The 23,080-nt window shown below is 38.2% G+C and overlaps 1 protein-coding gene across 2 annotated transcripts in view; it reads right to left on the bottom strand.

The window, feature by feature from the left end:
* NEGR1 (neuronal growth regulator 1) overlaps positions 1-23,080 on the bottom strand; it is a 550,020-nt gene that overhangs the window by 169,436 nt on the left and 357,504 nt on the right. For both annotated transcript variants that reach the window (XM_081946106.1, XM_081946107.1), the window contains exon 3: positions 18,788-18,913. In XM_081946106.1, the coding sequence (XP_081802232.1) occupies positions 18,788-18,913 (126 nt within the window). The remainder of the gene's footprint in view (positions 1-18,787; positions 18,914-23,080) is intronic.

Raw genomic sequence — 23,080 nt, 5'->3', positions numbered from 1 at the left:
ACTTAACTGCAGGGAACAGATGTTTCACCTCGTTCCCCCATCTCTCACCTGGAAGATAAGCGCAGTGCTGGTGCCCATAATCAAGCTGTTGCCTGCCAGCAGAATAATGATAGCATAAGGGAGGTATGTCAGGGCTCATCAAATAAAATCACTGAATTGTTTTACATGATTTCCCTAGAACATCAAAAAAATGCTATGAAGATATCTGAGATAAATTCTATGTTGTCTGGGGAAAAAAATAGCCATAATCTGAAGAGTAAAATTTCTTAAAGATATGTATGTATATATACCATAGGGGGGATTGATACTATACAACAATAATTTTAAAACATTTTTGGTGTGGGAACTTGATATTTATGTATTGGATTATTATTTTTGATCTCTGAAGTACATAGTGGAGTCACCAGTGTGGGCATGGTTATATTAAAAAAAACATTTTTTTTATAAATGTTTGGATCAGGAGTGTTACTCAAAATATCCAATCACTAAATAAGGACAAAGAGGATTTTCCATGTCTCTTTGGTGTCTTTTAGAGCAGAGATCTCCAACCTGGGCAACTTTATGAATAGTGGACTTCAACTCCCGAATTCCTCAGCCCTCAGCTGGCTGAAGAATTCTGTGAGTTGAAGTCCACAAGTCTTAAAGATGCCCAGGTTGGAGAATCCTGTTCTTGAGTCTATCTGGATGTTTGCAGCCCAGATCAGGTAGTCCTAATGGGGGAGGTGCCGGGGAGGTAGGAGAACAGAAAAATGTGATTCCACAAAAGATCTTCGTAACGATATATATCTATACAACTATCTCTCACAAATACATCCATAATGGATACATGTACTTAAATCCATAGAAACTGCAGTGCAAAAATCTGTAACAAGTCTAAAATACCTGAGTAAAATTCCAACAAAGAAGAAGCCTATCTGTGTTCAATTGTATTTTAATAGAATAGAAACCTTGCTGTGAGAGAGCAGGTTGTCTGCAAAATGGTCATCACCTGTGTTGCTAGTGCCCTGTGTGCCTTTCAGACTCCACCAAGTCAGGCTAGTATGTGTGGCTATAAAAGTTGAGCAGAGAGGCATCTTAGCAGGGTGTGAGAGGAAAGTGGTTTGTGTTTGAGAAACTGCCCAACACAAATAAGAGTTACTGTAGCAGAATTGGGAAGAGGTGGTTCCCGCCCACATCCTGAATTGCAAATCCTCTCCTGATCCTGTGAGGAATAGTCCATTCCTTATTTTCATATAATGCTATTAATAGACATTCAGGCATGGCCTTTGATCTATTTCATTTTCATTTGGAGAAGCTCCTTCTCCAAATTCTTCAGTGTGGTATTTATATCCTTCAGTTATTAAATGAAACTAGTTGATAACCTGGTGTTGCCTGGGTATTTATTTATAGGGGGAAAACATCTCGACCAAACATAATTTCTAATGTTGGATTTCCCCCCCCCTCCTCCGCTACCAGAGGGAGCCCCCTTGTGGAGTACTGTGAAGTCGTTACCATGGCAATTCCACAGGGCAGTACAGTAGAAGCCATTTTATGGCAGTACAGTAGAAGCCGTTTTAAGGCACAACAGGCTGTATCTTAACAGAACATCCTCCCCAGGGGTGTTAGGAATGTATATGTACGTACGTACATACATACATACATACATACATACATACATACATACATACACACATACACACATACACACATAAAATGGAAACCACATAAAGGATATAGGATTTTACTTTTCTTTATAAGGTGCTTATTGGATATTACTTCTGAATGTCCTTCATGCAGTAACATTTCTGCAGGTGCATTTCTGATTTTGCACACACCTGCAATCACACAGACCAAGCAGAAAAATAAACAAACACACTACTACAACTGGAAGTTCCATCAAAATAACCTATCAGATCTTTTCCAAAGCCATAATTTCAGCTATGTTCTTTGTTGCTGGCTACAAAAATACATTTCACCTGATACTTCCTCTTTAGCAGTAGTTGACTGCAATGCAAATGTTTTATGGCATTGCATGGAACATAGAACAACCCAATAGGATGATCACATTTTTTGCATTAACATGCTGTAAGAGTACTAATAAAGGAAACATTCTTTCTTGTTCTCACATTCAGTTGTCTACCAATGCCTTTTGTCCAATAATTGCATTGAATCAACTCATAGACAGTCTATCATTGGAGTGTTTTGAAGATGTATTACAGTAATATATCTTCAGGATGACTCTGCTATGATGATACATTAGAGTAATATATCTCCAGAGCTTCTGCACTGTCCAGAAATAATAGGGATTGCAAAAATTCAGTTATGGTGCACACACTCTCTTGAACAGAACTGGAATCTGGTAATGGAAGAGGCATATTCCTACAAAATGGAAAAAACCCCTAATGCTTTATTACATATTAAATCTATTACCAAATTTATTGCCACCAGGCCTGGACTACAGAATCTGGAGAACCATTAGATAGAAACGAAGGCTAGATATCCAGTGTCTTGTTTGCTGTCAGCTAGTGGTCAATCAGATTTATGCAATCCAGTTTGATAATAGTATTCAAACATTTGATATATTACAAAAAAATTATATGTTGAATTTACCCTGACAGATTAAAGTTATTCTATCCCTTTTTATTTTTACGGAAGTGTTTTTAATCACTACATGATACAGAAAATGTATTATAATTATAATTCTCTTCCTAGAAAAAAAAACCACGTTTGTTTTTATACTTGATTTTTTAACTTTGAACACAGTATCTGAAATGCTTTTGTATATTCCCTTATGATTTCTCAAACTTGGCCTTCAGAAAATCTCTTATAAGGAATCAAAGACTTTTTATGTATTATTAGTAACAAGTCTATTTACACATTACAAAGGGGACAAAGAGATTCAGATAAGAAAGAAAAAATGTTATAAAGAAATAAATATACCCCAGAAAAACACAAAACATTGTTTATCCTTAGAATTGAAGAAGAGGAATCAGTTAATTTAAATAATTTACTTCCAGGGAAATAACAATTTTTGGTTCCTTTTAAACACTCTTCCTATGACTTTTCATCAAACTCATTGGAAATTTCATAAAGCTGCGGTTGGAAAAAGCTATTTTCTCTCCATGTTACTGTTACATAGGAAGAAATATAAAAAAAGACAGTTAATTGCTTGTCCTTGCTGTGGTAAGCTGTCTTGTTTCGTCTCATGACAATTATCATGCTTTTATTTATTATATTTATTTTGTTCATTATACAGCTAAAAGATTAGTATCTTAAAAGCTGGAATATAAACCATATAACTAAGTAAAACATCTTCTCCACTTCATTTAATGTTTGCTCCGTGAAGTAGCAAGAAGCCCTCAATCTGCCTGTCCTTGGGGTCCTTCAGATTTTTAGACATTGATTTCCTGAAGTCCTCAAAAAGGAGATTATTGATGAGAACTGTATTGAATTGTACACTTCTGAAGGGAAACCAAGTTGGGATTCCAATCTGGATGTGGGCCATTTCTGAGCTTTGATTTATAAATTGGTGGCATTTGCTGCTTCTTTCTGTGCCAAGTGTTATAATTTCTAAATTTCCCTTTGTTAATTTGTCTTCACTAACATATTTGGAAAGTTGCTAGAATCTTACTTCCATTTTTAGCAGTTAATCTTATTATTTTCATTTCACCCATTTTCTGTATAGTACAAACATAAAATGAAGACTCTCTTCTCTTGTCCATGTGCCAGATTACAAAACACCTCAATTTTTGCCATGAGAGCATATCTGCTTGGAAAGAGGAGCCTTAATTTCTGCAATAGCCCATCCTGGAACTTGCAATTGAATTAGTGATGATTGTGATTTTCTGTCAAATAAATATTTCAATTTTCATCACAGAAATTAGGAAAACCCTAAGCAAGCTCAAATATTTTTTTTCACATAGGAAGTTCTTTTGTCACTTTCAACGGTGTAATCAGCCTTGAGATTCTCATTTTCATTGAGAGCAATGTCAGGCCCACAGTTTTAGCACCTGAGAGCCTGAAGTTATCTATTTGCAATATCATCAGCAGTTTCCGGTTCATATTTTTTCCTGTTATTTCAAAATTCAAGCCACATGGTTTGTAGATTATATAGGGCTTACAAGTCAACCTATGTAGATCCTCTCCTCCCCTCCCCTCCCCTCCCCTATCCATTTCAACTATCAAGGTTCATTTACTTGCTGTTTATCTTATGCCACACATGTCTCTGTCTGACAACAATGTCCTTTAGTTATATATGTAGGCTACAGATAACTGTTTCTGTTTAATAGGCAGAAAGGACATATAACAAAAATTACAAAAATGGATAAGAGGAAGTGAATGGATGGAGATGATGTCAAAATCTACCACTGCCAGGAATAATATAGTACAGGTCAATGCAAGAGGTGGGAAATATTTCATTTTTTTCTGTTGCTGTCAATGTAATAAACTACTTTGATTATGATTCACTACAATTATAAAACATGATTTGCAATCACAATAGCTGGATACATACAGTATGATCTGATACAAACCAGAAAATAATACATAGGTTTAATGAAATATCATGATTTTAATAACATAGTTAAATCAAAGTCAAAGATTTAATGAGAATTGATCGTTTATAAGGACCTGGAGAATAAAGGAAGGGAAAGTTAAACCACTGCTTCAGGATATTTATATAAGCGAGCATGTAGATTGTTTACTATTTACTAAAACAAATGAGAAGCAACACTTGAAAAAAGAACCTGACCATGGGCTTCCAATAAAAACATGCATCACATAGAAAGTAAGACAGAATCTTTCACAGGATATGTTAATGTACAAATAGTTTTGTTACGGAACATGCCACATCCTGCATAGCTTTTGTTTATGTGAAAAGAAATAGAAGTATGAAATTGCTCAGAGGGAACGTTTGAATTTTGCTTCCCTGAACATGGAGGTCCAATGAAATCGGAATCATGTGCATTTATTTTCAAGTAAATAAAAATACTCCAGGGAGCTACATGATCTGTAATCAGTGTAATGCACAGCTTAACTAGGGGTGTGTAATTTAAAAGTCAAACAAGGCATGCAAATGACACTTCTTGCATGTTTACGACTGTGTCCAATCACACTTGGCCAATAAAGATTTCTATTCTATAAAGAATTCTATGTGGGCCACTCCAATTATCATAGATAGAAAGTGTAATACACATTGATCATGCCTTTGGCTTGACCATATATTTGAAATTAGTGATAAGGATCAGAACAAGACATGACCTTTCCTTTCAAAGAGAAATGCTTTCTCTTTAATCATATACTCATACAGTATATTTGCCCTTCTTTTTAATGCTCATCCTTTGATTAGTTGTCACAATCTCACAGAAACACTGAGCATGTAGAGATTAGATTACTTGATAGATTTTCTACAAGACTGCAAGAAAGCTATCTATCACAGAGTTCCAAATCATAACATAAAATGTGTAACTGTCAGAATATTCATGACTGGCAGAGACATGGTAACATGGTCGGCCAATGAATAGGCATGGTAACAGGTCAGGCAATGAGGGCTGTTTAGAAACAGTATTTGCTGGAGATAGCTATGTGCCTGGGCATGGCTTAGGCTTAGCCTAACTGCCCTGTATAGAGGAGGTTCCCTTTGTCTGTATTAAGCTCTGCTGGAAATGAAATAGTCTGGAACTGTTGCTCTGATCTGAAACTGAAGAACCACTCCTAGTATTGTACATTTACTAATGTGTTATTAAGTTTATAAAGAAGTTAATGAATCCTGCTGAATTAGTTATCTGTGTGGGCTTTCTGGATTTGATTTTTGCAACTAACTCTGACAGTAACAGCCAATAGGACATGCCTCATTGATTAGTCTTGTTTCTTTTTTTTAATATGTAATTTTTACTGAAATTTTAACAATAAGAATTAATGCAAACTAAAAGAGATTTAAAAAGAGAAAGGAAGAAAATAAAAAAAACAAAAGAAATAGAAAAAGATACAAAGAAAGATCAAAAGTGGTTCCCAATCTTGACATCAGTTATAAGCACAATTATAATTTTTAAAGATAACTTATTTTTTTGCAGATTTCAGCACCACAGTATATTTTGTATGAAAATGCCAGGTTGATCTATGACTATAAAATAGTAGAAATTTAGGATGGCCTGGCTTGTTTAGGATGAACTGTATTATGCTTCTCATGAACATATTATAGTGGTTATATTTCAGAAATAAAATAACAGTTGCGTGATGGGTGGATCATGAAAGGAGAGACAAATGGGAAAGAGAAGGATCTTTTACTTTCCCCCATAATAATTTTAGTTGCCCTTATATTGCTAAGGAATTTGTCTATTATCGTGCAGCTTTCAACTGATTATCCAGAATGTTATGCAGATGTAAGGCCAAACATAACTCTGGATTAGTTATAATATCATTATTTCAAAGGGAAGGCATAGTTTGGAATATAAAATATAAGAGTCACTGTGGCGCAGTGGTTAGATTGCAGTACTGCAGGCTACTTCTGCTGACTGCTAACTGCCTGTAATTTGGCAGATCAAATCTCACCAGGCTCAAGGTTGATTTAGCATTCCAGCCTTCCAAGGTGAGTAAAATGAGGATCCAGATTATTGGGGGAAATATGATGTCTATGTAAATTGCTTAGAGTGGACTGTAAAAGCACTGTAAAGTGGTATATGTCTAATTGCTGTTGCTATTGAAAGACCCCAAGTTTCTGAAGTGGCTCCAATGAAAAACATGCAGAAAATCTGTACCACAATTAGATCAATGAACTTTATCAGTAATATACTCAAACTTCCTGGCTGTGGTCCATTCATTATCATGTGGTATTTTTGATTGAGTGTGTTTTTACAACAATATTTTCTGATATCTGAAATTTATTAATGAATATCCCATGCCTCAATAAACATATGCTATCAAAGATATAAAAGATTATGCTTCTCACTTACTCTTACTTACTGACTTATGCTTATTCTGATGAATTATGGCTTATTCATTGAATTAATTGTTTTATATTACTAGGGCATAGAATGAAGAATATTTTTTAAAATGAGCAGTATTTACTAAAATGCAAAGTGGAGCTTTTTAATTATATCCTTAAACTAGTCCTATGCATTTATTAAAACTTTGCTTAGACAATAAAAATAGTAAAAATTGCATATTATAAAAGTAAATTCAGCTTTAAAATTTCTGACTAATGAAGAAATCAGAATGAAGACAAAAAGGGTTTCTTTGAATACATGTCAGATTAAGTGATTCATTCACTTTGACAATAGAGTAGAATTTACAAAAATAGCCTGGTGGTTAAGCAAGTATCTGGATTTATTTATAAACTAACATTGCTTCAGAGCAACAACTTAACATATCCTCAGCATATGTCCATGCAATCCTTTCAACCATTTGTGCCAAATCAAAATACTACAATATCTAGCCCTCAACTTGATTAATATTTCAACACAATGTAGAGGATAGCTAGTAGCTGCATAAAGATAAGAACCAAATAATGGCTGGTTTTCCATGCCACATCACGAAGTTATAAACCATCGTACAAAATAATCTGTGAAATGATGTGAAGAAGTAAACCAATTCTAAAATAAAGTGTAATGTAATACTTCTTGGAAACTTCAAAAAGATTGGATTGTGTTGCCACAATCTGAATTTCTAGCTACATGCTCACATGTAGATCTAAAACAATAAGAACACTGCTCATACTAGTATTAAGAATCATAATTATGCCTCAGACAACCCATTTCTTAAAGATTCCAGTTTCATTCTTCAGCTATTGATGTTGCACTTTGTACTTAAATGTCAGAACAAAATAACTAATACCTGCAATTTATTCAAATGACATTTCAAGAATATAAGATTTCCAGATTACAAGCTTCAGCTCCATGTTCCTCCTAGTGTTATACTAAATGTGTAGATTTGGTGGATTTACATAATAGCTTTGGATAATGAATATTTATAATACAGAATTTACATAATGACTGCAAGTTAAACAAGTATCATTAAAGCTGAATGCTCTAATTTATGTACTAAGTTAAAATAACTTTATAGTTTATTTTCATTCATATTAGACTATCAGGTTTTTTCTAAAAAAAGTGCAATCAACCTCTGCCAACTAACAAGATTAAAAAAAACCTGGAGCTATGTACATAATTTCTACTCAAAATTATTTCATCCCTCACTAATAAATCTGAAAACGTTCTTAATCTTGCTATATATATTGCCTTAGCCTAATTTGATCAGTAAATGTCCAACAAATATCTGGAACACACGAGAACTGCAGAAATTGTCATGTACTGGGTTATTTTTATCATGAATTAATTGTGCATACATTAATCTACTACTGTGACTGCTTGTAAATGTTGTCATTCTTGCAGACTTATTATGGTTAGTTCTTCAAAAAGTTTCAGCAAGCAGCTGAAAATCTGTTTGATCTGTCAAAGAGCGTTAACATTATATGCAGAGAAACATGAACAATTGAGGTAAATGAAATGTTGAAAAAGATGCCTGTTTTATAGAAGGCAAAACATACAATTTATGGTATTAGGTTTGTGACCCCCAAAAAACTTCCAGGTGGTGATAAAACTGACTGCAGAAAATTTAAGTTTCCAATAATGAAATTGGAAAGAGAAAATTACATATTCAGCTGAACTTAGTAAGCTATCTGAACTTTGACCATTGAATACAACAAAGGATCACAAATCTGATAAAATATTAAATGATGCACTGAGAGATCAGCTATTTCGTGAGATGAAAACAACATCAACAAACTCTTTTAACAGAGGGAAAAAGTGAATCTGAAAAGCCTGCCCTCCGTGGGTGTGGTTGCTAAAGGTAGCATACAGCTGTAATCTGGAGTGGAAGCAAATGTGAATAAGCTTGCAATAGCACAAAAAGTTACAAGTCAAAATGAACTGTGCCATGCTTGTTTGCACACACCAAATTTATATGATTTTGTAGATTTAATGTAGATTTAAAAAGATGCCTGCAGAAAATACACTTTATGGAACATATTCAGGGAGCCTCTCTAAAAACCATTTGCTCTAGATAAGCAACCAGTCACTATTTTAAAATAACTGTAGCAATACTGCATATTATATTGATGAAAGATTTGATAGGCAAACAGTGATATTTCACCTGGAAATCTGCAGCATAAATGTAAGAGGAAACCAATATGGCTCATTGACAAAATCATGTCAATACAACTGGATGCTGGTTTTACCCTATCAATTACAATAGCACATCTATATGAGCAGCATTTTAAAGATGCTAAACTAAAGCCAACAAAAATACAATATATTTCTAGTAGAGAAAAGATGATCTGAGTTAGAATAAAACCTGAATTGTAAACACAATAACCAATAAAGTATGTCAGACAGACCTCTATATTGTTATTCAGAATTGTGGTTAGCTGTGGCAGCTGGACTGCAATCTCATTGAAATATTTGTTTGATATGCTTCCTTCCTCCCCCAGAGATTGAATCTTCCCATTACAGGTGGTACAGGTTCAATGAGAAACAAAAGACCCATCAAACTGGAAAGGTTGGAATACCCAGAAAAAATATATATCTCACTTTGTGTATTTTGTGTCAAATTTATATTTACATTTTACAGTTATTGTATTCTTTGGAGATTGAGACTCATCATACTGTCTAAACTGCAAGCTCATACGAAGAGCTTAGCAGAGCTATGTGGTAGATATCTGGGAGTAATAAGAATGGAAGGTATTTAGTTTATAGTTTTGCTTAATCACTGGGAATAGATCAAGAAATTAGTTTGAAAGGAGTTGCTCTGAATGTTGCCAATATATTCAGATGACAAAAGAGTATTTCGTTGTCCATGGCAATAGACTGCCTTGCCACAACAATTCATAGAGATTTAGCAGGAGCATTTATGAGACAATCTTTTAAGTGCTGAATGCATATCCAGAATTTTTTGAAACTCTTCTGCTTCCAATTATTCCACAATATTCACCCATACCACAGACATGTTAAGAGAACATATTAAGACCGTGATGGCGAACCTATGGCACGCGTGCCACAGGCGGCACGCGGAGCCATTCTGAGGGCACGCGAGACATTGCCCTGTCAGCTCCAGTGCGCATGCACCCGCTGGCCAGCTGATTTTCGATAGTTTTTTTTAATCTCCGGAGGATTCCCTGAAGCCTCCAAAGGGCGAAAAACAGCCCAATGCAAAGAGAGCTGCCGGAACGGGGAAAGACAAGCGGCAAGGAAAGAGGCTTCTTTCACTCCTGCTGCCTGCTGTGTTCCCCCCTCCCCCCTGCTACTAAAAAGGATCCTGCCCGATCGCTGAGAGAGCTGCTAGCACGGGGGAGACAAGCGGCAAGGAAAGAGGCTTCTTTCACTCCTGCTGCCTGCTGTGTTCCCCCCTCCCCTGCTACTAAAAAGGATCCTGCCTGATCGCTGAGAGAGCTGCCAGCATGGGGGAGACAAGCGGCAAGGAAAGAGGCTTCTTTCACTCCTGCTGCCTGCTGTGTTCCCCCCTCCCCCCTGCTACTAAAAGGATCCTGCCCGATCGCTGAGAGAGCTGCCAGCACGGGGGAGACAAGCGGCAAGGAAAGAGGCTTCTTTCACTCCTGCTGCCTGCTGTGTTCCCCCCTCCCCCCTGCTACTAAAAAGGATCCTGCCCGATCGCTGAGAGAGCTGCTAGCACGGGGGAGACAAGCGGCAAGGAAAGAGGCTTCTTTCACTCCTGCTGCCTGCTGTGTTCCCCCCTCCCCTGCTACTAAAAAGGATCCTGCCTGATCGCTGAGAGAGCTGCCAGCATGGGGGAGACAAGCGGCAAGGAAAGAGGCTTCTTTCACTCCTGCTGCCTGCTGTGTTCCCCCCTCCCCCCTGCTACTAAAAGGATCCTGCCCGATCGCTGAGAGAGCTGCCAGCACGGGGGAGACAAGCGGCAAGGAAAGAGGCTTCTTTCACTCCTGCTGCCTGCTGTGTTCCCCCCTCCCCCCTGCTACTAAAAAGGATCCTGCCCGATCGCTGAGAGAGCTGCCAGCACGGGGGAGACAAGCGGCAAGGAAAGAGGCTTCTTTCCCCCGTGCTGCCTGCTGTGTTCCCCCCTCCCCCCTGCTACTAAAAAGGATCCTGCCCGATCGCTGAGAGAGCTGCCAGAACGGGGAAAGACAAGCGGCAAGGAAAGAGGCTTCTTTCCCCCGTGCTGCCTGCTGTGTTCCCCCCTCCCCCCTGCTACTAAAAAGGATCCTGCCCGATCGCTTGAATCCACAGGGAGACAGCTGCCAGCACGAGTGAAAGAAGCCTCTTTTCTTGCCGCTTGTCTTTCCCCGTGCTGGCTGCTCTGTTCCCCCCTCCCCCCTGCTACTAAAAAGGATCCTGCCCGATCGCTTGAATCCACAGGGAAATGAGGAGAGCTGCCAGCAGGGGGGAAAGACAAGCAGTAAGGAAAGAAGAAAAGAGGCTTCTTTCACTCAACGTGGCTGCTGTTGCCCTTTTCTCCATTTCAGTGCTAGGGCATCGAGGTTGCCCCACCCACCATCGCCCAGGTCCTTGCTTCTCCCAAACATTTCTTTGCCTACCTGATTTCCAGCTCCATCGCGTTTCTTGCCATCGTGTGCAGAGAAACAAAGTTTGTGGGACTAAAAAAAAACTTCAATCAATTACAACTTGGGGAGGGGGAAGAGATCTCGCAAAGTTGGAATTGATTGATTGAAAGGAGTTTTTTTTAGTCCCACAAACTTTGTTTTCCTGTCCAAAATGGCAAGAAACACGATGGAAAAATGCTACGGAGGGGAAATCAGTAGGAAAGACAGAGTAAAAGTGTTATTGCATTGTGGATTTCCCTTTCAATGTTTAATTAAATGTTTAGCTTGACAAATGTGACTAAGTTCTATATTGTCATCCATTTGCATTTCCAGCTGTGCAAGGTGTCGATTATTGGGTCCACCAAATATACCTAGGCCTTCTTTTCCATGTCCTCTATTCATGGTATCCATGAGTCTTCTCACCAGGCAAGAATATCTGCTTTATCTATCTAACCATCTGACAAAATGGTGAAATGGTTTATATCCTTGATATTGCAATATTTTCCTTTGTGTGCTAAGGCAGAAGTGTTGTCATTTGTTAATACATCTCTTCAATAGTTGTAAGTACTGAGAGAACATCTGAGGAAATGTTCATAGAAAGACACTGCCAGGATGGTAGCTAGCCAACATCTTGCTTAGCAGCATGGAATATATATCACCTGCTTTCTTGCCATCACCCCTTCAAATCTGGGGAGAACTCGATGATTGATCTACTTTCTGCTTATTTCACAAGGCCACTGAAGTATTTATATTCTCTACTGATACACACAAAACCAAATCTTGATTTTGGCATTACATTAGCAAACCTCATGTTTATACCCAGCATTTAGATTTTTTCAGTGGTATTAGCTTTCTAAAAGAATATAGTTTACCATTCTATTCAAACTATTTGCCTGAATGAGCAGTGAGACTGGATTATTGTGGACATTGTTAGTCTAGAGTACAGAGGACAAAAACATAAAATTGCTTGTCCCAATTTTATTTCACCTATTTGACCTGGTAGAACATTTTTGGAGAAATGCCAGTCAGATATATAATGTGCTAAATATATTTATATGTTACCTCAGACATTCAGGAGGCAGTGATCACAGCAGTCTGCTCCAAAAAGGCCTTTGATTTTCCACACCATTCTCAAAGTGTTTTTGTGTCTACTTTTTTTTCAAGCTAGGAAATTTCTTTTTGCTACACGTATTCCCATTACTTTGTTAGCTCACTGACCATTTGGAATAAATCCTGATGCCTTTAAAACTTATTTTTTTTAATTGTACCTTTGATTAAAAATAAATAAATCTGTAGATGCTTTATTTTCCACTTAGCTATAGGAGTCACAGGTAGGCCTCAACTTACCACCACAATGGAGTGTTGGAATAACTTCTGTCAAGTTGAGGTCAGAGTCTCTGACAAAATTGATACCACTAAAAATTCAGAAGATATGTCCTAGTTTGGTCATCTTGGCATTTACCTATGGAAGTGATGCTAAGTCCATGTGAAAATTGTAATAATTTTGTTCCATTTTATGTATGGTTTTGTACTGATAGTGTTCCAATGCTCATATGAATGTATATGCTTGTGTGTGTTTGTGAGACATAGTCCTAAAACACATGCCACTACTGTCCGTTATCTGCCATGATGAAATAGTTCATATGATAGTTTTTGGGTTTTTTTTTTGCAAATCATTCCCTCTCAGACCAACCAACTTCAAAGGGCTCTTGTTGTGAGGAAATATTAGCAGAAAAACTGATCTGAATACCATCTTGAGCTCCTGAATGAAATTTAATTTTAAAAAAATTAAACAGATTAAGGAGCTGAAGCTATTCTTATTGTTGATTTGAGTTTTAACGTGCAGAGTTTTTCTACTTGGAGAAGCTTCCCAAGCTATACCCCGCAATAATGAATTACATGAAAGCCTTGTTTCCAGGTAAAAAAGAGGCAATTGTTTGTCAATTCCAACTGACTGCAATCTCCATTAAGATTGGACAGTTGTCCAGCTGCAAAAATGAGGATGTTAGCAACCACAATACTCATTATATAAAGCCTTAAATCAGATAACCTTGATCTGAAGGCCCACTTTGGATTATCAACAGGAAGTTGTTGCTCATCCTGTTGAGAATGTTTATTTGGCCCCCGTGAGTGAAAAGTGCTTTAGATGTCAGTCCATTTGCCACTGGTTATACTGTACATACTGTAGATAAAAAGGCTTCGAGTAACTGATACCTGCACTTGGTAACCAGATTACATTTTATGAATGGCCAGGTTCACATTTAGACTCCCAATATGTTTTATTTTCTTGTAGTTCTATCAATTACACCATGGCATAACATTCCCATTCCTTTTAAACCTTTAATTTCGTGCCTGGAGTTATCATTTCAAAGTGGAAGGCAATCACTTTCTTTTCTGTAATATTTGTACAAGTGCTTTATTCAGGAATGGTATTGACTTACCTTCCTACTGGTTTGCAAATGTGACTTCTGGGCATGCACACACTTTCCGTGCATGCGCTTTTGGCAAAAAAAAAGGGGGCCTAAATGAGATGCCAGAACGGGTTGGTGGGGGCCATGCGTAATTTCCGCTATCGGCTCAGGCAAACTGGTCCAAGCTGGTAGAATAACATCTCTGGCTTTATTTTTATTGGTTTTGCATCCCTTTCATTTACAACTTTTTAACTCATATTTTCCAAATTTATCTGTTGACTCATTGCAAAAAACAAAAACATGTTACGGATTTGATGGGAGTTTAATTGACTTATAGCTTGAAGAAATCTTGAAGACTGTGTTAGTCTCATCAAAGAGCCAGTTGCTGGGGAAATCCCTGCTTTTATGCTGGATTTGCAAGATGGCAGTAGGGTTCCATTAATGTCATTTTAACAGACAACACCATTAGGTGAACTCCTGTCCTAAGCTCCCACTTTGAAGACTGCCCAAGGTTCCCAACACAATTTTGTTTGACATTTAGCTAAAGACTACCTTTATGATGTAACTGATTTTTCTACTCAGTTGGAGGTCACTTAAAAAGGTTTAATTGTTGCTCTTTGAAAGGTCACTATTAGTAATTCTTTCAAGCCCCTCTTTGCAAAGTAAAGTGCTGATTAGCATTACTTTCAATCCTACCAGGATGTGACTCCACCACTAATATCCACATGACATTCATAGAATATATCAAAATATTTGTCAAACTAAATAAGATCCAAATGAACTGGGGTAAATTATATTGAGTTATTTTATTTTATTGCTGTACAACAATCATTTGTGGCTCTTTGTTATTAATTTACCCCAAAATGAGATGGAGAGGTAACTGTAACAAGGGCAAAACAGAAACGAGAGATGAAATCCTAGGCAAAACCAATATTTTCCATCTGCTCATCTTGAGGGGCTTATATTTCTTTTAATGCCTTCCACACAGAAAAACCTTTGTTTCAGTTGGTGGAGTATTTTGAAGAAATAAGTCTCAAACATATTGGGTTAGATCATGAGGAAAAGCCAGAGGGTTGGAATCAGATTTAGTTTTATTCAGTAGAATGATGAGTGATTAAAAAACAATGTTTTGGAAGAAACATTGCAAATTGCATCTCCTGCTATTCACTGAAAGCAACTCCTGCTATTTATTGAAGGATACTGCTTTTTTTAAAGGTTTGTGCATAGATCAGAAAAAAGAGGCGATGCTACTTTTAAAGTTGATTCTTTAAAGCAGGGTTGAGGAACTATGCCCCTTTTATGGCTTGTGGACTTAAACTCCCAGAATGCCTGAGCTAGCCATGCTGGGATTTGAAATCCACAAGTCATAAAGGGCCCATAGTTTCCCCATCTCTGCTTTAAAGCATTAGAATCTTTCTAGCACTTTTTTTTCTGGCTCCTATTGTAACTTGAAAAAATTGGGTTCAGTGAACAGTAAAAAAAACCCATATTTAAGCAAGGACTAAAACATGTATTTTGAATCATTTTGAAAGACCTATTATGTTGAGATAATAAAAAATAAATAAAGGTTAGATTTTCGATGGCTACTGGTCTTGATGGGTGTCTATTATCTCTAGAATCTTATCATCCAGCTGTTGGAATTAAAAAATGGAAAGAGAATGATATCCCATTTTCTTCCAGAGTTACACAGAAACCTGGATTTTACAGAATTTTATCCTGACCCAACAGATGTTGCCTTAAATCACATTAGACCCTTTCCAGGGTGATAAATCTAGCTCTAATTCTGATAGGGAAGCACAGGACTGAAATAGAGAAGTAAGGATAGAACCAAAACAGAGTTACTTTTCATGGCAATTGGCAAAATGGCAAAATTGTTATGAGCCATTTAAGATAGTCCTCGACTTATGATCACAATTGAGCCCAAAAATTCTGTTCCTAAGCAAGGCAGTAGTTAAGTGAGTTTTTCCCATTTTGCAACCTTTTTCCCACAGTGGCAAAGCAAATCACTGCAGTTATTAAATGAACCATGCAGTCATTAGGCGAATCTAGCTTCCCTCATTGACTTTGCTTGTCAGAGGTCAGCTGAGAAGGTTACAAATGGTGATCACACAACAATAGCACAGTGCAACCATCATAAATACATGCCAGTTGTCAAGAGCCAAATTTTGATCAGATAACAATTGGGGATGTTAAAACAATTGCATATGTGAAAACGGCAAGTCACTTGTTTCAGTTCTGCTGCAACTTCGAATGATGGCTCAATGAATGGTCATAGGTTGAGGACTAACTGTATATCTGTTGTAAGAAAAAGTGGGCAACCACAGTATTATTTTCAGAAAGGCCATCATTGTTCAGAAGCCAGCTATATTGAAATGGGGACTCTCCTTTTATTTGCTTCATCACTTTAGGCCAATCATTTGTATGTCAAAACCTGTAGAATAGTGAATAGTAAAAGATAACCGCTGTTCTCCCATTCTCCAAAGCCCTATTAACTCCCAGTTACAAGATGAGATTAAAAATAGCACTCATTTTACAGTATCATCTTCCTTGCGTGTTTATTGAACATAGGGCGACTACAAGCTCTGCCAATGACTTGCAGATCTGTAACATGTAGTTTCGTCTTTCTCTCTGTGTATATGTGTCTCTGCATGTGCATGCCTATGTGTGTCTGTGTCTATGTCCGTAGCTGTAGCTGTAACGGGACAAATTTGCCACAGTCAACTCGCTACGGTCAACTCACCACAGCCAACTCACCGAGAGACAATTCAATAATTCTATTTAATTGTTTAAAATAAATTTAAAAATATTTTAATTTTTGTCATTCACATTTCATTCTGTCCCTCCTTTTTCATCCCTTCTTTAATGATACTAGTCCACCATTTCTTTGATCTTAGTGTAACCCTTGTTTCGCAGTAAGTTGTCTTGCAACGCCTTGGCTGTGGCGAGTTGGCTGTGGCGAATTGGCCATGGTGAGTTGGTTGTGGAGAATTGTCATAGACATACTGTATATGTATACTGTATGTATATGTGTGCGCCTATGCATTCGCTAAATAAATACCATCGAAAGGTAGGCATCATACTTGGAGTGCAAAATTCCGGACAGTCATTACAGTAGACAATGATAGAGACATTATTTGATGCTACCTAGTAGATTTTACAGTTCTCTTTTACTCAAGGCGGGTGGGAGAAAGCAGAGCTTATGATTATAATGACAAAATCCTCATACCATATATATTTAACAAATCTGTGTATTTAAAAAATTAAAAGAGCTTCGGCATCCAAGTGGTTTGAGGAGGTATACAGTACTAAGTAAAGAGGTAATGATACTGGATGGACACTTTCTAGCTCTTTCCAAGGTTGCTTAATTGAATCTCCTTAACTTCCTTTCCATTGTTACAGTAAATGCAAAAGAGCTATTCATATTTCAATACGATGTATAACATTCATATCCTATCAGAGGGAAAAAATCATTCTATAAATCAAATAAGAGGACTACAATTTCTTGCCCTGCTGCTTCCATCAAGGGAAGGCCAAACTTAGACAACTGGGCAAAGTTCTTGTCTCAGTGCTGGTTGAAGGGTAAAGGAGGCCCCTAACCTACACTGATTGACAGTGCCACCTCCAGCCACTGGAAATAATTGCTTTTTTAGAATCATTTTAGAATGATTCAGACGGAGGGGCAGTATTTGATGTCATCTAAACTTTGGTACCCAGGAACCTTGCGTTTCAAGGTTTTGATTACGATCTTTAAAGCGCTCCATGGCTCAGGACCTAGTTACCTGCGGGATCGTATTCTGCCCCATACATCCCTACGACCCATCCGCTCGCACAGAGAGGGACTTCTCCAGGTGCCGTCTACCAGACAGTGCCATGGGGCGGCGCCTAGGAGCAGAGCCTTCTCTGTGGCGGGCCCAGCCCTGTGGAATGACCTCCCCCCGGATATTAGGACTACTACTGACCTCCGCTACTTCCGTGTCAAGCTCAAGACCCACCTTTTCCAAATAGCTGGCCTGGCTCGACCATAACTTAGTAACGCTCCTGATGGGTTTTTAATTTGGTAATTTTATTAGGGGATTTTAAATTGTGTTTTTTAACTGTCTTTCACTTAAGTCCATCCTCCTCCATGCACATATGTATATGTCTCTGTTTTTGTATATATGTTTGTCTTATGTGTATTTTTATCTGCTTGATTGTACGCCGCCCCGAGTCCTTCGGGAGAGGGGTGCGGCTAATCAAATAAAATTATTATTATTATTATTATTAAGAACTTAATCAGTCAGCCTTCACCTAAAGGTGGACTGTCTCATGCTATGCTACCAATATGTCACTCATTTTTGTCTGCTAATTGTGCAAGTTGGATTGTTCCATTATTCCTAGATATGTGAAGAAGAGATCCTGCCCGCAGAATGGGCTAGCATCATGGCTGGTATGAAAACTGTATTTGAAAACCAATGCAGTATTTTCTCAGTTTTTTTTTTTCATTTTTCTATACATAATACATCTACTTTGGCCAGAAAATTGTTTAATTTATAGATAAAAACAAGTGATGAATAAACAAATACCTTAAAGTTTTTAAAAAAGTTTCAATGAATATTTTTTTTAAAAAAATTACTGACACTTTCATCAGAAAGATTCACCATTGTGTCACATTGAGTGGGATTTAATTACCGATTTTCAAACAGGTTTTGAGATTTTTTTATTGCTTCCAAATTTCTCAGAGAAACACTATTCTAGGTTCCTGAGCAAATGGATTCTTTTTCCTGGCTTGTATGCAACAGAGTGAGAACAACGAAAATAAGCTGTTAGAATCAGAATAATTGTTAAAGCGTACCTGATGGAGAAATATGTCTCCAAGAGATGGAAGGATCAGGTTTCCCTGTAGCTAAGCAGGCCAATGTGATGTTGCTTCCTTCATTTGCCACAATATCATTTGAGATATGACTTATCTTTGGAGAAACTGAAATGAAAGAACACAAAGCAATGAAAGATTTCCTTATTCATGAAATTCCTTTAGGCTAATTAATTTAACAATGTCATCATAGTTAACAGTAGGAAATTTCTATAAGGTACCTTTCGTGATCCAGTAGCCTTCAGATGAATTGGATTTCATATCACATTATCCCAAACAACAACCATCCTTGTTCCAAAATTGTAATATCCAGAAAAATAAATTTTATGAGCCACTGAAACTGAGAACTTCAACATGAAGTACTATATCTGAGGCACTCTATTAGCATTCTACATTGTGTTTTGGTTAATACAACATTTAGACTTACAGAGCTGCGTGTATTTCAGGAATTCTGATTGTTTCACCACATATCAAAGAATGACTTCTGTGAGGAATGTTTCTATATTTGAAGACTTTGTGTATACTTTTACACAGTACTGAAGTTGGAGGAAACAGATTCTTTACTTGAATCTGCCCAGTAAACGGATAATTGTAGTATCCCTGTAATAAATGTTCATGAATTTTATCCAACTCATCTTCATAAAAGTCTAATGAGTTAGTTTAGGCTGAAAAATAGTGATTGGTCCAAGATCACAGAAAGGATTTCATAGAACAACATAGGTTGAAATTTGGCCTTTCCCAGAGATGAGTTGTAAATTATAGCAGTGTCATAGTATAATGCAGTGGTTCCCAAACTTTTTCAGTCCACCGCCCCCTTGGAGCTACAAACTGATCCTCAGTGTCCCCCAGTGGTAGAATTCATTTTTTTACTACCGGTTCTGTGGGTGTGCCTTCAGTGGGTGTGGCTGGGCGGTTTGCACGATGGAAGGAAGATAGTAACAGTAAAATTCAAAACTGTAACAATTAATTGCACATTTATTCAAAATCCAATTTTAAAACCTTTTTAGTTAATGTTAATTCAATAAAATTGTTGAACATGATCCAGGTTTTCAAAGTCTGATAGTCATTTACCAAGAATCTTAGTAACTAGTCACTTAGTACACTCAGTGCAATTTAGTAACTACTTCACTGTTCAGTAAATTCTTAATGTCATGGATGGGCTTGATGAAGTGATACCAGTTTCCCTATGTCTGGTTTTAAGTCACTTAGCAGGAGTCTTAAATCACCACGTTCAGTAATCTGGAGTCGGTTTCTTTTCTTAGAGAGAAGTTGGATGACCACACTGAAGCCATGTTTCACCAAATATGATGTTGGAAATGCAACAAGGAGCTTCTTAACCAAAGTCCATAGTTCAGGATAGCAATCAAAAATTTCTTGCTGTAACCAAAACTCTTTGTACGATTTCTTAAACTTTGGCTTCAGTTCAATGTCATTTTGCAGCTCTATGAGTTGTTCCTCCATTACCCCATCTTCCTCAGTATCTGAAAATGGATTTATCACCCAATCTGGAATTTCCATCAAAAGAAGATCCTGATATCACTCAGACATATCTTTATGCAGCATGTCCAAATGGTCACAAAAAACTTGAAGATCATCATCTTGTATCCCACCTTTCTCTTCTAGCTCAGACAAGGTCAGAAATTGGTATAGCTCGCGACGGCCTATATTGTGCTTGAATAGAGTTAACTTTCAGGTCATGGTTGTCCCAAAGGTGCCTATTCAACAGGCAACTGGACTTTCTGGTTTTTCTTTGAAGATGTTTTGCTTCTCATCCAAGAAGTGTCTTCAAAGAAAAACCAGAAAGTCCAGTTGCCTCTTGAAAAAGCAACTTTGGGATTCTGAAGCATGATGAGATGACCAATTAAATAAGGTTTCCCAATACAACTCATGCAAAGGGTTATCCACACGTACATTACATTTTCCACTCTTTTAACTTACATATTTGTGATTCCTTTTTTAAGCTAAACATTTTTAGTACAAATCAACGCATTGACATATATATCATTAATGCAGTTTCCTATCTCTTCCATTGACATAATTAACACCTTTTCATAAATAAAGTTCAGTTGTCTCTCTCTTACCTCTCTTCCTCCCTCTCTTCCCCTTCTCTCTCTCCCTCTTTCTCCTTGCCTCTCTTCCTCTCTCTCTGACTTCCTCCCTTTCCTCTCTCCTTCTCTTTCTCTCTCTCTGCCTCCCTCCCTCCCTTTCTCCTCCTCTCCTTGTGAAAAAGGAAATAGCTTGGCAAAAAAGAAAAAAAAACTTTTTCCTCTCCTCTTGGCTGCTCTCTTGCCCCCCCTCCCCCGCCCTAGATTTTAAACTGAATGCTAGGCTCAGCTCTGCAAGGGAGAGCCCAGACAGAGGGAAATAGTTTAGAAAAAAAAGAAAAACTTCCTGGCTGTTCTGTTCTCCCCCCTCCCCTGCCCTGGATTTTAAACTGAATGCTAGGCTCAGCTCTGTAAGGGAGAGCCCAGACAGAAGGAAATAGCTTGGGAAAAGAATAGATACCTTGGCTGGGGCGTGGGGGAGGTAGCTAGAATAGAAGCAAAGGAAGACTCACTGGGCAGAGGTCTGCTGGGCTGTGTGGTTGAGATAAACAAAGGAATCAAGGAGCAGCAGCAGCAGCACCTGTGCCTCTAGGCAGGCGAGGTACAAAAAGCAGTGAGTGGGAGGGGCGGGAGGTGAGGGTGGAGCCAGTCAGTGGTGCATTTTACCAGTTCTCCAAACTGCCCATAATTTGTCCTACCATTCAGGAGAACCAGTCAGAACCAGCTGAATTTCACCCTTGCCGGAAGTGCACAGCTGACTGGCAGCCAACAGAGCCCCAGGCAGAATTGCGTCCTGCGAGGAGGCCACCTCCAGCACTCCTCTGCTACCTCCCTTGCCTCTTAGTGCCCCCCTGCTGCCCCTCCTTGCCTCTTAGCATCCCCCTGCTGCCCCTCCTTACCTCTTAGGGCCCCTCTGCTGCCCCCTTGCCTCTTAACACCCCCCCTAAGTCATCCCACCTCCCCCCAGAAGGTGGTACCACCCACTTTGGGAACCACTAGTATAATGGATATAGTTTTACTCATCATCTTTCAGGGGTTGCATACAGCCAGAAAGGACATGGGTGCACAAACATCCCCACAAACATGTATTGCTTTCCACCTTATAGGTGGATAGAGATGTGAGCTCTCATCTTTCAGTTTTTCATTGTAAGAAGTGATAATTATTTCTGCTTATTTATTTGTTAAATATATTTGATGCTCATCTCACTGTGGGACTACTTTGGATGGCTTGATTATAACCAGGAATGCCTGATTTCAACCAGTACTTACCTTACAATAAAAGGTAAAGACTCCCCTCGGACATATGTGCTAGTCGTTCCCGACTCTAGGGGCGGTGCTCATCTCTGTTTCAAAGCTGAAGAGACAGCGCTGTTTGAAGATGTCTCCATGGTCATGTTGCTGGCATAACTCAACACCAAAGGCCTATGGAAAGCTTTTACCTTCCCACCAAAGATGGTCCCCATTTTTCTTCTTGCATTTTTACATGCTTTTGAACTGCTAGGTTGGCAGAAGCTGGGACAAGTAACTGGAGCTCCCTCCATTACACGGTGCTAGGAATTTGAACCGCTGAACTGCCGACCTTTCTGATCAACAGGCTCAGTGTCTTAGCCACTGAGCCACCTTTACCTTACAATAGCCCCCTACAAAATGTCACTTATATCTTCTTGGAATTTTATTCCTGCAGAGGAAAGTAGAGGAAAAGAAACAAGGATTTCCCATTCCCTCTTCCTAGAAATTGGACCATCATTGCCGTCCTAGCTAGTACATATATATTTTCCAATAAGGTTGGGTTTTTTTTCTATCAAGGGAATTGCTAACACATGGTAAATCATTTCACATAGCACCAAAGGTAAGTGGTAGCCAGAACTCAGCTGAAGTGAGTGGAAATGACTTGTTGTTCCCTTTCTTTCTCATGCTCTTTTTTCTAGTTTTCTTTCTGACATCTCCCTCTCCCCACTTTCTCTGTGTCTCATGTTTTCCAGATATTAATATATTTCCAAATACACAGGATCCATCACTTGCTCTTTTCTGCCTCTTGCCAACAGAACCTCCAAAGTTAGGAAGAATCAATATTTAGATGGTCAGTAATACGGTGTGGTCTTCTAATGATCATCAGTACATGAAGAACCCTCGCTGCCCAGCTCTAATTTTATGTATTAAGTTCCCTTGGTTAAACAGCTCTACAAAAATTATACAGCAGCAGAATCAATAGGAAATAATTCTAACCAGC

Source organism: Natrix helvetica (assembly GCF_964273705.1).
Source record: "Natrix helvetica genome assembly, chromosome: 3".
Taxonomy (NCBI): Eukaryota; Metazoa; Chordata; class Lepidosauria; order Squamata; family Natricidae; genus Natrix; species Natrix helvetica.
Note: the sequence above shows the minus strand (reverse complement) of the source record. Positions and strands in the feature narration are given on the sequence as shown.